Source organism: Athene cunicularia, assembly GCF_003259725.1.
Source record: "Athene cunicularia isolate RWA chromosome 10 unlocalized genomic scaffold, athCun1 chr10_part1, whole genome shotgun sequence".
Taxonomy (NCBI): Eukaryota; Metazoa; Chordata; class Aves; order Strigiformes; family Strigidae; genus Athene; species Athene cunicularia.
Window position 1 is genome coordinate 22,014,191 of NW_020799112.1, and position 16,405 is coordinate 22,030,595.

The 16,405-nt window shown below is 37.0% G+C and overlaps 1 protein-coding gene across 4 annotated transcripts in view; it reads right to left on the reverse strand.

The window, feature by feature from the left end:
* NEDD4 (neural precursor cell expressed, developmentally down-regulated 4, E3 ubiquitin protein ligase) overlaps positions 1 to 16,405 on the reverse strand; it is a 58,515-nt gene that overhangs the window by 13,716 nt on the left and 28,394 nt on the right. For all 4 annotated transcript variants that reach the window (XM_026856190.1, XM_026856191.1, XM_026856189.1 and 1 more), the window contains 9 exons: positions 9,368 to 9,418; positions 6,539 to 6,600; positions 5,201 to 5,303; positions 4,156 to 4,325; positions 3,452 to 3,569; positions 3,159 to 3,326; positions 2,162 to 2,227; positions 1,398 to 1,517; positions 789 to 995 (listed from right to left, as the gene is read on the reverse strand). In XM_026856190.1, coding sequence (XP_026711991.1) covers positions 789 to 995; positions 1,398 to 1,517; positions 2,162 to 2,227; positions 3,159 to 3,326; positions 3,452 to 3,569; positions 4,156 to 4,325; positions 5,201 to 5,303; positions 6,539 to 6,585 — 999 coding nt within the window. In that variant the 5' untranslated portion in view covers positions 6,586 to 6,600; positions 9,368 to 9,418. The remainder of the gene's footprint in view (positions 1 to 788; positions 996 to 1,397; positions 1,518 to 2,161; positions 2,228 to 3,158; positions 3,327 to 3,451; positions 3,570 to 4,155; positions 4,326 to 5,200; positions 5,304 to 6,538; positions 6,601 to 9,367; positions 9,419 to 16,405) is intronic.

Consider the following 16,405-nt stretch of genomic DNA (forward strand, 5'->3'; position numbering starts at 1 on the left):
AAAGAAATCCCTCATTCAAATCAGTTTCAGTGTAACTGAGTTGAATTAATCTTTCCACATGGCTTCTGGCATACCTTGCACTTTTTGGGTTTGGTGGTTGGGGTTTTTTGTTCTTTGGTTTGTGGTTTTTTGGGGTGCAGGGGGAAGGTGTGTCTGTTAAGTTCTTTCCATAATCCTGAAGAAATTAATATTAATTTTCAATCAGTTTAATGCACTTCTCTGTTTCTCCTTCACCTGACAGTAACACTGACCTACTCTTTAAATGCTTAAGTCCCCCGATTAGCACTGCCTGACGGTGTGCAGTGCCACTCTGTGGAACTGGAGCTGTACAACTCCCTCATCCATAGTACAGGGGCACCTGGCCTGCTTGCTTAAGACGTCACAGAAATTTGTGTTGGTCGCCGTACCATGTGATAAATTCAAGGCAATGGATTTCCTGATGAAGGCCAGTTTACCAAACTGTTTTCTTAACAGTGCATATGAGCTAGCACAGTTGCAATTATGACAGAAGTGTCCTTTAGGAGATGCTTTACATCTGCGAAGCAGATTCCTATATACATCAGTATTTTCTTCCTTCCAAGCTAAACTTTCCAGTCCTAATACAGTTTGTAAAATTCATAATGTTCTACTCATGGTAGATATTTTAAATGACTGCATTTTTATTAAAGGTTCCTTTTTTTTTTTATTTTATATTCCTTAACAGACATCTACAGAAGCTTGCTGAAAGCAGCAAAGCTTTGACTGGAGAGGAACTAGAATTTCAGTCCATGAGAGTAGTTTCCCGTTACCCATGTTGTAGTTTTGGTGTTGTGGTCAATAAAGAATGGTCTCCCATTGGGTGCATGTCGGACTTCCCAGCCTTTAGGGAGAAATCCTTGCTCCATTTCAGGCTGCTGCTGAGAAGGCTGTTGTGATGAATCACTTGATGTTGCTTGTGGTTGTCTTCCTACAGAAATACTTTGTGCAGCTGAAAACTGACCCGTTTCCACAGCAATCTACAGTAAATGACAAAAAGAAAATCAAATCAAAGCCCTGGAGAACAATAGATTTTTTCTATTATCTGTATTTTTGACTCATGAAAGCAGTTTCAAAAAGCAAGTGTCAGACAGTACACAGATTTGTTTGGTTTAGTATCACCAACACTGACTAACAACCACTGATTATGCTACCAAGAAGTCTTCCAGGCTTCACATTCACCTATCCCTCTCCACAAAGCTTCTTTGGTACATTAATAGTAGAGTTACTTGCTACAGATATTACTGTTTCTAACTCTCCTTGCATTCTCTCAGATTATGCCTTTCACAGGTTCTACTTTAAAGAGGTCTCTAACCTTTACTTCTGTGAGATGTTTAAAATGTTAAATGAAAAAAAAAAAAAAATTAGAAGACAGACAGTACCTGTACAACTGGCTTTATCCAGGTAGTGGTTCTAGAATTGTGATCTATATAATATGACCTCCCTTTTTCATCTTGTCGTTCTTCCCAGCCTGGGGGTAACCCAGATGAAGTAGGCAGTAACTAAGTATTAGTGATAACAAAAGAAAAACAGTTAGGAAAACTATGAAACTGAAGTGAAGAGGCACTCCGCCACCATATTAACACAACAGAACAAAACTATAACCCAAAAGATACAAAAAATTTTCACAAACTGGATAAAACAGAAAAGTATTTAAGTCCTTACTGAATAGTATGAAGTGACAGAATTTTTGGGGTTTTAGTTTGTTTGTTTTTTTTAAATTCAGGTTCCTTATATTAAAGGATTCATTTATATACTCGGATCAGTCATGGCTGACCCAGCCTAGTACTGCTGGCTATAACCTCTGCAGTGTCATCATGAAAACATAACCTAAGGGTGGTAGTACAGCTTTTAACTATAAAACAAAGCTCTTATCTTCCTGGGAAGATCACTTCCTTCTGCAGACTCTATCCGTGCATTAAGCTGATGTTAAACCAAAACCACAAAGGTGGGACATAAAAGCTTTACAACTGAACTCCAATCTGGCTAAACTCCTAATGGCAGTTTTGTCAGGACAGCTGCCAGAAGCAAAGGCCAAATCTTAATTTAAAATATCAGCACATAATACATAGTCAGAAGTTCCACTTTAAGAAAATGCCTCAGCTTCTCTGCTACACAAGCCTGTGGTTTTTGGAAGATGACATACCACTGGATGGGCAGGCTGCTCTTCAACTCTGTATGTTTGCAGACTACCTCTTCTGCTGGAATGGTTCTTGAAGCAGTGAAGAACAATGACATATTAGCTATTATTGCAGCTTTAAGGATGGCAGCAGTCAACAAAGTTTATCACACTTCAAACTATTACAGTTTTCATCTTGAACAAAGTGTCTTGTTTGTTTTGAAACGTCAATTTAATGTAGTATTTTTGAAACTCCTGTTTTAGCAGTGCTAGAAACATTAGGTTCACAGTATCTGTTCTAACCTTAAAACAGAACAATACAGAGGCTTGTGAAAGTTCTGAAAACCCTAACAGATGTTTTGGCACTTAAAACATTAGAGTTAATTGCAAGCAGTTACATTACAATTGAATTTACAGTATAGAACTTACTCCATTATCTTGTCAGTAGACTAAAGCCTGTGATATATCAGAGCTAACACAACTTTTCAAAGAGTAGATTAAGTTAATAATGACAAGATATGAGAATCTGAGACATCCAGTTTGAGAAGAGTAATTCAACCTCTGGACTTTGCGTAAGTATCCACCTTCTGCCTAGAGCCATACTTGGATCTCATCTACTACAGTTAAGCAACTGTATTCCATCTTGCTCCAGCATTTCCCCAATTATTTCAAGGATTTTTCACATTTATGTACCCTCATGGAATAATTTATTAATTATTAAATTTTTTAATTTTGGGGGGTGGGTGATGGAGCTGAAGGGAGGCAAGACTGTCATTCTATCTGGCTCTTACAAATAATTTGATCATCAGCCTGTTTCTTTCCTTAGGCCACCCAAGCAAGCTGAAATTCTCTTGCTATACACCGGATTTGAATAGCAGAGATCAAGTCTCGTTACTCTCACTTCGCTGTTTCCTTCAACACAAGCGATGCCTTTGTACAAACTTGAAAAAGCACAGTCAATTCTAAATGTGAATTTGGGCAAAAATATTATAGATATTTCAGAACAATGAGAACAATAATTTACAGTGTAGGCTGCTGACTGGCCGGTAGCTGAACTTCCAGAGGTAGTAAGTCTGGTACTCAGTTCTTCTGCGAGATGGGTCTGTATATCACAATTACTCTGGGAAGGAGGTATTTGAAGGTTCTGATTGCTATACATTGTTGCCTCGTCTTCAGTTATAATTTCCCAGCTCTTTAAAAAGAAAGTAAAAACAAATATTTAAGAAAAGTAGTTCCAAGTTACAAATAGTTAAGATAAGCTTTTTGACTAGACTGAAATGCAAGTAACTTTTTAGAAACATTTAGATTTGTTTTTACCTCGGGGGAATCTCTGTTGTCTAGATTTTCTGTGTCTTCTGATATCTGTCGCCGGTGAGTGAACACATGCTGGGCCTCCAACTGCACACTCCCAATATCTGCAACAGCTACGTTGTCCCTGTTGGGGCAAGTCAGCATTCACTGGCCATATTTTACCTTTCAACAGTAAGTTAGGCTAACAGCAAAAACATACATTAATAGTCATTCTGGTAGAAGAAAAAGAAACAGTCATGGGCTCTAAAAATTAAACTGTTTAAAAATAATAAGCATTCATGTTAACATGAAGTGTAAATTAAACTGAAGAACCAGACAGCATTCCAGGTATTGCTTTTGTAATTCACGTTAAGGAAAAAGAATAAACTAAAAAAACCAAAATCAAGGTAAATAATTGAATGCAGTTCCTGCTGGGAAGGAGGAATCTGGCTTTGAAGCTAGAAAATATTTTCCTTGCCATTACTATAGTTATTATCTCTTACAACTGCAACTAGTTGCTATTTGAATGCACACTTCCAGAGCACAGGAGGAGCACTGTGCAGTTCAAGTGACCACTACCCAGTGACCATTACACAAGGGCTTGAAGATTAAGCTATGGACAGCTCTCTACTAATTCTCAAGCTGTTCACTTTCTAGCTCTCCTTGCTTTCAATGTAACTAGAGTGAACTAGTTACACTAGACACTCGAATTTTCAGGCCAGAAGACATACTGAGCCGTTGGTCTTTTCCACTGTGTTCTTCTGAATTCATGATTGACGTAGTAGGTCCTGCCGAGGATGTCTTGCCTCTCTTCCCAGCCTGAAGGCAGTGGAGGAGATTCCTGCTGCTGCTGTTGTGGCTGGCTAGCAGCGTCTGGTTGGTCCAAGATAATCCACCCAGGCTAAGAGATATAATATTAACTATCTTTAATATTGCTGACGTTGAGTAAGTATCTCAATTTGTTTAAGCCACCCCCCCTTTTAACATGCAGTTCCACTGAGCCAGAAAGACTGGCTCTGGGTTTTATTGTATTTCTTAAGAAGTAATAGGACAAATTATGCATGCAGAAATCTTATTTTTAACTCAAGTTCCTTAAAAGATATTTATTAGCATCAAGAGTTTTTTATTCCAGGAAAATAAACAGCATTTACAGCATAGATTTTTAAAAGTAAATAAATTTCATTTCATACATATGCTGCCAATGTTCTAGTCAGATAAGCATACCATTTTGGAACAAAACTTTATCACAGCGAAGGCAGTAATGCTGATAAGAGTCGTTTAAGTCTTGAAAAGAAATCCATTGATCTAAATTGGCTGTGCTTACAAAAGATTACATTTGTAAAGCAGTTAAGATTAAAATATCCCTATAAATTGGAGGGATTGAAATTATAAGACCAGCAAGTTGTCAGCATCTGGCTAGCTGGGGTCAAACAACGTTGGACAGCAGTAAAAATACTGGGCATTGATACTTGCATTAATTCTAAAACAAGAAAGTTATAGACATATGGCAAGTCAGTACCAGAACACCACCAAAAGCCTAAAGTAGGTTTTGTTTTGCAGATATACTGACAAAAGTCACTCCTTTAGTTATAACAACTGCTCCAGAATTTTTACCGACTTAAAACTTCTATGTAAAATACAAGCAACTGCTTTTAGGTCATTTTTTTCTAAAATACTATTTATAGCTTAGTGATTCCTAGCTATTTTTACTGTAACTACCCCTAATAACTGAAGACATTTGCTAGGGTTTTCACCAATAAATACATCTTTTCCCACCTCTAATTCTTCAGCCTGTTCAGTGGTTTCTTCTTCAGACCCATTGCTTTTAGGTAAGTAAGTCATTTTTAGTCTGAGGTGGCCTTTAACTCTTGATTTATGGCTGCAGAAGAGAAAATAAAATGTTCTCATTGTTCACTTGTGAAATTGTTACCTGGAAATAAAATAGCTGAAAAGAGAAAGTAATGTACTATCTTACTTTACAATACAATAGTTAATTAATTTCAGGGTATTACCACATTAACAATTCTTACTCTGCTTGAGCTACTGGGAAGGTAGGAACCTTATTATTAATATTCCTGTCTGATTAAATGCAAATATAAGCAACACTGAAGAACGTGCATTAATAATACTAAAGCATCTAAAAGTTATAAGATTTCAAGGCAGAAAAATGCCTGAACCTGCGGCAGTATCTCTTACTACAGAGCATTGCCAAATTCATGTGGTAGTCACTACAAGAAGAGGTCAGATCCTTAACTAACAAACAACAATTGAAGTCAGTTTGTGTAGAGACAATAAATATTATTCTTCATTCATTTAGAGGATGGGAAATGTTAAATTCAGAAAAACAGGAGATCAAAATTAAACTTACAACCACTCTGTTAAAACCACTGATCTGTTAAAAATCAAAAAAAGTGTACAATACTTATAAAATACTTCTACTAGCGTGGCTGGGGAAGATCTACAGAGCCCACATGTTCTGACGTTATTGCTAAACTGGAACCTATTATCTGACAAATGCTGACATGCATTTTATGTATTATTTCTAATAAAAGTTGTTAAAACCTGCTCAGATTTAGGTTAAGAATTTACATCTTAAAAACAAACATGAAAAGCATAACACTAGTATCAGTGTCAAAGTGTAATCTATCATTTTTTAATAAATCCTTGGTTTCCTAACACAGGTCTTCCCAAACTGAAAAGCTGCTTATAACGTTTAAGGGTTTTTTTTATGTTTATAACCAAGGTCACATGAAACTGCTTACACGAAAAGAGATAGGAAGGCAGGAAACAATTTCAAGTTAAAAAGGGATGAGTTATGGCATAACATTGGTCACGGATTTCTCTGTTCAGCAAAACAGTCAACTGCTCTGATGGAAGTTATAATGTGAATTATATCATGGCCTGAAGAGAAATGGTTTACTCTTAACAAATAATTAATTTAAGTATTTAAACAAATGCTAACTTCTTAGTAGAGCCACAAATACATGATTCTGTTGATGCTCAGATTTCTTTGATGAAGACAAAAATTTAGCCAGTATTCACATATCTACAAGTAATTTCATATCTACACAATGCTGGTTTGTAAGCCAGAATTTTCATGTGGCATTTACTGACCTTCTGGGATGAAGAACAAAATCCTTAAATGTATATGGTCTCTCCATACTTGGGTTTTCTGTCTGCAATAAGAAAAGTTTTTTCAAGAAAAATCTGTATCAGACACTTAAGCAAAACTATCATAAATTTACAATTAGTTTCTTTAAAGAAAATCTTATGACATTTTAGGATTTCAATTACAGGTTTAGGTACAGTAATAGCAATACCAGCTTTAATCTTAGTAATGAGACTAACGCCCCAGTTAAAGAAAAAAAAAATACCTTTCAGTGTATACAGTTTCTAAAGTGCAGAAAAAACCCTGTTTAGCCTGAAATTAAGAAACAGATTCTGAATTCTCACATTTAAAAGATCTACCATAACTCTTCTTCCCCTTGGTCAGTATCTTTTCCAAATTTTTTTATTTTTTTGTTTCACAGAACATACATAAAAAGCCATTTCTAGCTTCATGACTTGGGGATTAAAAAAAATAATCACAGAAGAATCCATTCTAAGAACATCTGTGTTCTGATTCACAAAAGTGAAGTTGCTCAACAGAAAGAAGCACAGAGGTAACCAGATGTAATTTTATAAGTATACATCCCAGGTACAGCTAGAGAAATACACATGAAAGATCATTAAAGAAAACAAAGATATTTACTTATCAACATAAATCTTTATAATCCATCTGAAGTTCTGCAATTCTTATAGAAACATTTGATTTTTTACTAATATTGTATGTTTAGGAACATTTGTAAATCTAAGTTTGGTTTGGTGTTTATTTTTTCCCCTAGCCATCTGTAAATTCTGGGGAGTGACTCCAGGTTCTTGTTAATGAATATATTTTAACCGTTTCAAGAAGTATACTGTATAAGATGAGGAAAAACTTCCAACTGATATATTTTTAGGCCTCTTTTAATTAAGCACAATGGTACATGATGCAATCCTCAAAGGCTGAACTAACTCTATAACAGTATTTTCAAGAAATATCTAATCTGTGTCAGCATTTGATTGGAAAGAAACAAAAAACACCCCAGAATCTAAAGGTCAGACACAATTAAGTTTGAGAGTTTAGCATTTTATTTGGAACTGCTGAGCTTTCTTGTGGAAAAAGTCCTAAAATTAAGCTGACTAAATTTTACTGAATGCGGTAACTATTACACCAAATCTCAGAAAGAAAAGTGGTCTCTTGTATTTCAGGCACCTCAGTGTAAACTCTTATTAACACAATTTAGAAATACTACACTCGAAGTGTTCCACCTTCACGGCATTAAAATGCACACCTCTGATCCTGTAGTGATGTGTGTTATAGTGGTGTTATCAGGAAGGTCAGGTTCTATCCTTATAAAATTAATTGTCTTACAACTATGGTAAATACCACTTTGAAATTAAAATGAAATTAAGCTTGGGTTTTGGTTTTGTGGGGTTTGGGGTTTTCCCCCCTCCTCAACATTATTTCTACCAACACACACACTGTGGAAATACATCACAGAGAAAAACCAAGAGATTATCTTCTTAATCTAAATTTTATAATTATTTGTCTGACTTTCCAAAAACAACAGTTGCCTCATATTCAATGCTAGATTACACTTGGATTAATACATTTTGGTTTTGGAAAGAGCAAATTTTTATCTGCCAACTATCCTATCTTGCAGAAGATTTGCCCTTTTAACATGGCCCTGATTACCAGCTCTTTTTAGTTACGAACACTCTGCATTTGCATCGGATCAAGTAAAACCAAAACTGCATGTAATAAAGAATTTATAAACTCATTTTACTTATCCAATATGTATTTACTTATGTAAATGAGAGACTTCCAAGAAATTCACCTATATTTGGGCCAATAAAATACAATGGATATAGATGGTAAGACAAAGTAATTGGGAACAAGGAACCAGGAAGCAGAAATAAAGATGAGGAAAAGTTGATGTCTGAGGAAGGTAAGAAAATAAGTCATGAAAATAGTCAAGTGAAACTCTAACTCAAAAAAGAAAGGAAATGCACCAGTATCTCCAAAAGACTCCAGACACTGCTGTCCAGTTTATTAGTGGGAGGTGAAGAGAGTCTTCTCCAGCAGGACGTTACAGCCAGGCTCTCCAACCCCCTGCCTGAGGGAGAGGAGCTCGTGTGATCCTGAGCCCAGCTACAGTGGGAAACGGGACGTGTCTGCAACTACTCCTGACACGGTTCTCCCCAGAATGAACAAACAACTGCTCCTCGAAAGGTTTAGCCACAGTTGTTATCCTGACTTCATCTATCCTATCAGTGGCTGATAAATCTGTTCATATTTGCTAGTGTTTTGAGACCCCAAAAGAAAATGAAAAGGCTTACTTATTTCAATGTTCTTGGTGATATTTCTTTAAAACTAACAATGTGATTTGCACAAGGAATACAAAAACTAAAAAACAAAAAAGTACAAAGCAGCACTAGCTTTATTTCCCACTTACCCTCTTCTGTATCTGTTTATGGGAATAAGGAATACTAAAAGTAAAATTGTAGACTTTAACAAAAATATTTTAAGAAACGTGACAATAATTACAATTTCTTCTTGTCTTTAACCCCGTTTCAAACCTTGCATTTTTATTCTTGAAAAAGCTAAAAGCACTCAACTCTCATAGCAGCAGAAAGCAGTATCTAAACACAAGGTAACCTACATTTTAAAAATAAATATCAGCACTTAAAAATCTTCTAGCAAATCCACAAAAGAAAATGAAACAAAAAACCTACAGAGCAGGAGAATTTAGTCACATATCATCAGTACAGTTAGCTTCCTTAAATGACTAATAAAGTTGCATACAGAATAATTTTTCCCTTTCACAGTCTTAAAACAAAAAACAAACGAAAAATACAAACCGGTAACTGATAAAGAGGAATATCCACTTGCCCAAGAAAATCATCTCGAGTCTACAGAAAATAAAAAACAAATTAAAAAAACACAGAAAGTTCAAAGTTGCAAAGTGATTTTAAAACATTGTTCCAAAGTCCTGATAGTTTTCTAAGAACTTATAGACAATAAAACTTGCTCTGTATAGAACGAGTTCTGACTGACCCAACATTCAGAGCCTTGGACAGTTCTGCCTTCCTCAAAATAAATGAAGTTTGAGGGAGCTGGGGGCGGAGATTTGGTTTTTAAATCAGAGACTAATGCTAATCAAACAGGAGACAGTCAGCATCAGGGCTAAGATTGTCAGCATTTCCAGTAAAAGCATCATCCTGAAGGGCAAAGAGTAAAGACACTTTTCCCTTGGCTGTTTTGGTAAAATAATTGTCTGGGTGTATGTTTAAGCAGCTGAACATTTAAATAACACAGAACTAAAGACCTGCCTCCTAGGAACGCCTACAGTTTGTACAAACCTAGACAGCTGTTTAAAACAGGAATAAATATTTTTTTTTCTTTTCAAAGTAATACAGCTACTATCAAAAATAAGATGAAGCAAAGTAAGTTTCATCTGTGATAAATGCTTTGGTAGTTCCAGCAATTCCAGTGGTCCCCAGCCTGGCATCAGGAGCTTCAAGTTTGGCATCTCCCCTACCCCTGCCGACGTTCCTGCTGAGATATGAACATGTGCTAAAATTCATTATAACTATGAAAAAAATAACATTTGCCTACAGACATCGTGGAGGTTAGTTTTATCAACTATAATCTGTAAGATTCTGCCCTGACCTGGATGTCTGGACTGTCCAACGACAACCACGCTACGAATGCAGCAAGTACCAGGGGAGGGACTAACAACACGTGGTATCATTACACGGTTTGCTTTTGATCATCCATTTTTGGCTGTCAAAAGAAATTAAGATTTTAGTAATTTACGTGTTTGCCAATAGTCACAGCCAACAGTCACAGCACCTTAGCTGACTTCTTACTGGAGCATATGCCGAGCAGTTTCAAATTAATTTGCGATTTGAAAGCCCTAGCGAAGCTCCACAAAAGCAGGAAAATGTATTATACGGGTCATTTAACTTGAAGATTTTAGCACGCTGTCTGCATACTGAAATCGAGAGGGCATGAAATTTTTAAAAGGTATGTATAAGCCTATGGCATTTCTCAAAAATCTACACTGTAACAAGACCACCCTTTTTTGCACAGAGTGAGGAAAGCCTTCAGCACTGTAGTCTGCGTAGCCTCTGCATTTCTGGTGTTCCTGATTTTTCCAGCTAACAAAAGCTTTGGTGCTTATTCTTTCCCAAATCTGTTGGTGTACCACAAACTCTTATTCAAACTCATCACCCAAGGATTTTGGTAGCCTTCATCCGTAAAACTTTCCACAGTGAGGCTCCACACCTCGCTGACATCTACTCCCTCCACCTCAGAGCAAAGCCGTGGGTTCCACCTTCCTTCTAGCATGACCACATTTTTGATGCCAGTGTTTTACAGTATTAAGACTCCAGGCCAATTCTACTCATTTTTTTGTCCCACTGACAGCATTCTTCATTCAAACAGCTCTGACTTTAAAGGCTACAGGTATTTCTTTTTCCCTTAATAATTCCAGTACCTTTTTTCTTTAGGTCTGTTGTCCTAAGTTTGTCCATTTCATCTTTAAACCATTCATGTATATGGAGAACCAGAGCCTCACATTTGTATAAGCTCCAATTTTTATTCCTCCAAAAAAGCACAACAAGACTGCAGAGCTTGTCATAGACTAGAAATCTAGAGATATATCATTAAATTGAATTTGTGGTTTATATGTGTTATATTCAGATTGCAAGGGGAGGATGGAAATAAAAAGAAAACACCCGTATTTCTCATTCACAAACTCATTTGAGATAGAAAGCTACAACAGGTTTTCATACCTGAAAAGTCTGAAGCTTCTCTGAACTACCAAGTGAAAACTTTCTGCATTATTATAGACCACAAGCTTCTGGAAAAAATGTAACTATCATTTTTGCCTATGAGGTTCTTTTTAAAATGGCACAGCACATACCTTAGACATGTTAAAAGGCTTAGTATTTGTAAAGTTCTTGGCAATCCTCAAATGGAACATGCCTTTCAAATAAATTACTGGAATGTGGGACAAAAGTCTGCTGTATTTTAGAAAACCTCAGAACTTTGTGTTTGTTACCAGCATTATTTTAGTACAGGCTCCTGTTATTCACTTTATTATTCTGCTGTCTTCCCTGCTATTTTTAGCAGAGCTAGCCTTGATAACCAACCTTCAACAGTACTTTCTCCTCCAGTCAAAGAGTAAAATCCTCCAGTGGAGATTTTTGTTGACCTCCAAACAACTAATACATAGATCAGATAGCAGGAATGCTCTTTAGCAGTGTGCCTCACTCTGACAAGCTGACTAACTGCCTTCAAAGAAGTGCCAAAGACACTCTGAAACACATCACAAACGTTAACAATTAAATGCCAATGGAGGGTGCAACTGTTTGGATCTCTGTTTCATGAGAGCACGCATCCAGTTTTTTCAAGGCAGACAAGTGGGTCAGTTGTTAACTTTTAATTTCTTAACAGCCAGAGAACTCAAACGTCCTGCTTGCCAAACCGTAAGTGCATAAACCTCAATTAATGATACAGTGCTAACAAAGAGGCCTTTTATTTTACTGATTCATTGGTTTAGTCTATAGAAAGTTATTAAAAACATGTGAGGACAGACAGCTGCCGTACACAATACATTTAAAGAACTCTAGTGCAATGCCAAAGTGAGTGCTCGAAGAGGAAAAGCACTGAAAGAACATAACCCAGTCCAAAACTCATTTTCATCTGTTTTATGAATATACAGTTAATAAGCCTTAATAGTTAAGATCGGGGATTTTTTTCTGCAACTCCCATAAGAAACTGGCTAGAAACAGATTTTAAACAGACATACTTATCTGAGCCACACGCTTCAGAACAGTATTGAGAAGGTTACCTGTAATTCGTCAGGTTTGAAGACAGTTAACTGAATTTAATGCCCTTTTTAATTGCTGGATTCACCACATCGCCTTTTGAAGCGGTTCTTTTATAAGACCAGGGTGTTGAAATAACAGGCATTTTCTCTACCAGCTTTTGTGACTAATTTTTGTTGGAGTACTATCCCAGGAATTAGAAGCTAAGTATAGTCAGGAAAAGACTGGAAATAAACACACAGCTAGTTGTACATAAGTCTTCACACAGAAATCCACAGCTGTACGGCAAAATGAGAAAGCATACAGCTTTTATTGGAGGGAATATAAAGTATCAATTCAAATTGAAAAAACAAACAGTGATACTATGGCTGCTTAAGAAAACAGGAGCTCAACAGATCCCTTATAAAGCCAACATTCTTCTTGCTTAAACACCCAAACATCGACATTAGTTACAAGCTTGATGAGAATAAAAAAAAAGAAACAAAACAACTTTTCTGAGCTACACTAGAAACATATTTTTCTTTTCATGCTGTGCTAGGTATATTATTTGGTTCTCTTGAACTCTAAATCAAGCAAAGCGAGTTCTTTTTCTTCCATAAAATACTGCCACCATATGCTATTCATCACAGGAAAATAACAGTTTCAAAACAGCAAAACTCAGTTATCATGTGAAGAGGCTATGAATTTCATGGATTCTAAAAGTTATGTTTTCTCTACCATGCAAAGCCATAAATAATTTGTTGCATGGAATTCATTAAAGTCAGTCTCCTGCATTTTTAAGGGAGAAATACATTGTGAGATTATTTTTTTTTTTAGTGACATGTAGGCATTTATTTTTAGTTGGCATCTACGATCAACTATCTGTGATACTGAAATATAAGAACCTATCAGCATTTTCAAAACAGAGAAAATACCCCCTGTTAGATCAATGGTTATTATGCAACATATGTTTCTGCAGGACCTTCAGCCCTGCTGGCTGCTTCAACAGCAAGGTGTCAGCATAACATGCCTCAGCAGTTTTACCATCTGTTTAACAGACAGCATTTAGAAATGACACCTCGGTTATTTTCACTAATTCTCCCTCACTTCCACAGATACTTGCAGAGAACTGCTTCTCTAAAAAGACCAGAGCAAAAGTGTTGTCTTTTTTCTCCATTTATAGCTTATACTTTTTATAGAGAACCAGAATCTTACAGATAGCTTCCTTAAAAGTTTAGTCTACAATGATTTTTTAACAACATTCATATATTTCTTTACTCAAGGTTTGCTACTTTGAGAACTTCACCCTAAAAGTTTATTAACAAAGCAATTTAAGAAAGGGGGGTTTTTTGCATACAAGAACTCACGTTCACATTGGTCACAGGCAGACAAGAAGTCATCTAATTTAACCAAAGCACAACAAACAGAACTAATCAAAAGTTGGTAACGCGTATATTTTATTCGTCAGGAATTTGAGTTCCTTTGGGTTTGTGGACAAATGTGCCAAAGCTACTATATAAAAAGCAGGAATATTATATTTTATGAAAAGCCAAGAGCTAATCCAGATTTGGCCTCCTGTGTTACACCAGCCAACACTCAAAGATTTCAGAAAACACTAACAAATGTTGAATTTGGTAGTATTTTAACTAAGCCACTCCTGACATCGAGACAGTTAACCTCAGTATAAAAACCTAAGACTTTTACATCTATTTGTGGAGTTTAGTGCCGAATCTTAAGACTTCAAATAAAGTTTGAAAACCAGACTCTTGTAGTAACAAATCTAGGTGCACTTTTACCTTCACCAATTAACACTATAAAGCTTAAAACACTCAAAAAAATTTAAAAGCCTATCAAACATTAAACTGCACGTGTAATTTGCTCCCTGAAATGAGCAACAGATACACTAGATATGACAGATGTTAATCACACTGGATAATTAATACACTTAGCTGGAGGACCCCAAACAATCATTTTTTTATTATTCAGAGCAAGAGGAAACAGAGTTGGCTTGGTTTGGGGGGGGTGGGGTGGTGTTTGATTTTTTTTTTTTTTTTTTTTTTTTAATCAAACTATTTGCCTCCAAAAGGCAGACAGGCAATTGGAGAATCTCTGCATCATGGTCTCGCTCCTGGGAAGTTCATTAGGTCCAGTACGGTGCCATACAGATCCACAAAATCAGGTTGGGCCCAGAAGTTGCTTTTTCCAGCCCTAAATATAATCTTGAACAATCAGCCCAGGCTGTACAAGTAACTGATGCCGTTAAGAAATTTCTGTGAGCAGAGACCTAGAGCAGGGCTGGATGCAGGCTGAATGGCCTCGGCCCATCCACAGTTAGCCCAGCAGTTTTCAAAAGCATTGTCTACTGTTCTCAGCTACTGCTGATCCAAATCCAACAGGAGTTCAGGAACTGCCCGTGCCTTTGCAGGAGTGCACAGCGGGCAGCTGCTGCCATCCACGCTGCGGTGTCCCACGCTCTTCTCAGAGCCCCAAGCCCTACCTATTAACCTCTCCCTAAACCTCCTGCTGCCAGCCCTAGATGTAGGCAGATGACCTAGCTACAGCACAACTTAATGGTTTGTCTTAAGCCGTGCTATGCTGAAGTTATAAACCCTACCTGCATGAAATGACCTTAGATGCCTCAACCTCTATGACACAAGACAATTATAACACAAATAATCCACCCACAATTACTTTAACAAAAGCAGTATTACGATTTATTTCAGAAAAGCTCAACAATATTTCTTCAGGCTACATTACACTTCCCACATTAGACACGGGTTTCACTGGCCTATTATTTGACAGATGTTAACCACTTCGGATTTATTCTTTATAAACTGAATATTTGTCCCAAATCAAACCTACCAGAAACAATCATTACTACAACAACTGGCTAAGGTAGAAACTCTACTAAGAAATAACCAGAAATCTTTTTATTCAAAAAGCCCTCATGCTTTCACATTACTGAACAAGGCCTTCTCCCTTATGCTAGAAAAATCACAGATAGCCAGAGAAATCATCTAGGTCTAAAAGAATCCAGTTCTATGTTTCTTCCCACATTCCTTACTGAGCAGCCAAGTGTCCCATTTGCATTTTAATATGCCCTAACTTCAATGACTCTAATTCAAGTTTGTATGTAATTTCAGCCAGGAACTTGCTGATGTCCTTCTGAAATTCTGTTTGCTTATGTTACAGTTGATACAGCTGAGAGCAGCCCAAGGTCTCAAACAATAATTGCATCTCTCCGTAGACTTTTCAGTTTACTGTAAACTGCCACGAAAGAAAAAAAAAAAAAGTTATGTACTCTATTGAAACAGAGGCGATTGTAGATCCATAAACTAACACTGAAATGAGCTACAAATATTTTGCTGGCTGCATTCCCAAATCAGCATGTTCTGTTCGTCATAGGGAGTGAGGAAAAACGCTCCCTTGAAACAGAGACACTTAACAGAAATGCAGGGCAGTCCCCTTCAGACAAGGGCAGAAGTCAGTCATAAGCAAATGACTCGCCTGAAAAGGCCAGTCAGTTTTGCTTGCTTGTTCAATCTGTGAAATTCATCCGCTTCTGGAAGAGGAGAAAACACGTGTTGGAACAGAGAGGAACACCCTCAGCCCAGGGCGAGGGGAGAACTTGAAAGAGCATTTCTACCATTTGATCCCAGGTGGCTGCAAGGGCTGTGCAGGCACCAAAGAGCCTCATAGTCAGATTAACGCTCCGGGTAGCCTTGTGTTCCTTTCCCTGGTAATGGCCAAGAGCAGATCCGTAAGGAAATAATAAAAGCAGCAGTTAAGAATAGTACTTCCTCTGACACATCCCCCAGGTTTTAACGAGTAAGTGGTCATAGACCTTTTCATCTTGATGTTAAAATACATACTGAGAAGGTAAATACTTCGATAGATCTTTCTTCAACTTACCCGACCTCATCTTGAAATCCATTTCTACTTTTGGTATGCACGACATCTTGCAACAGTGAGCTCAGCAACACGTAAGAGAACATACTTGTTTTATAAGAGTAGACTAAGTTCACCTCCCCTGAACTATAGTTTTATAAAACTCCCCTTACACCACTTCCCCCCCCCCCCCCC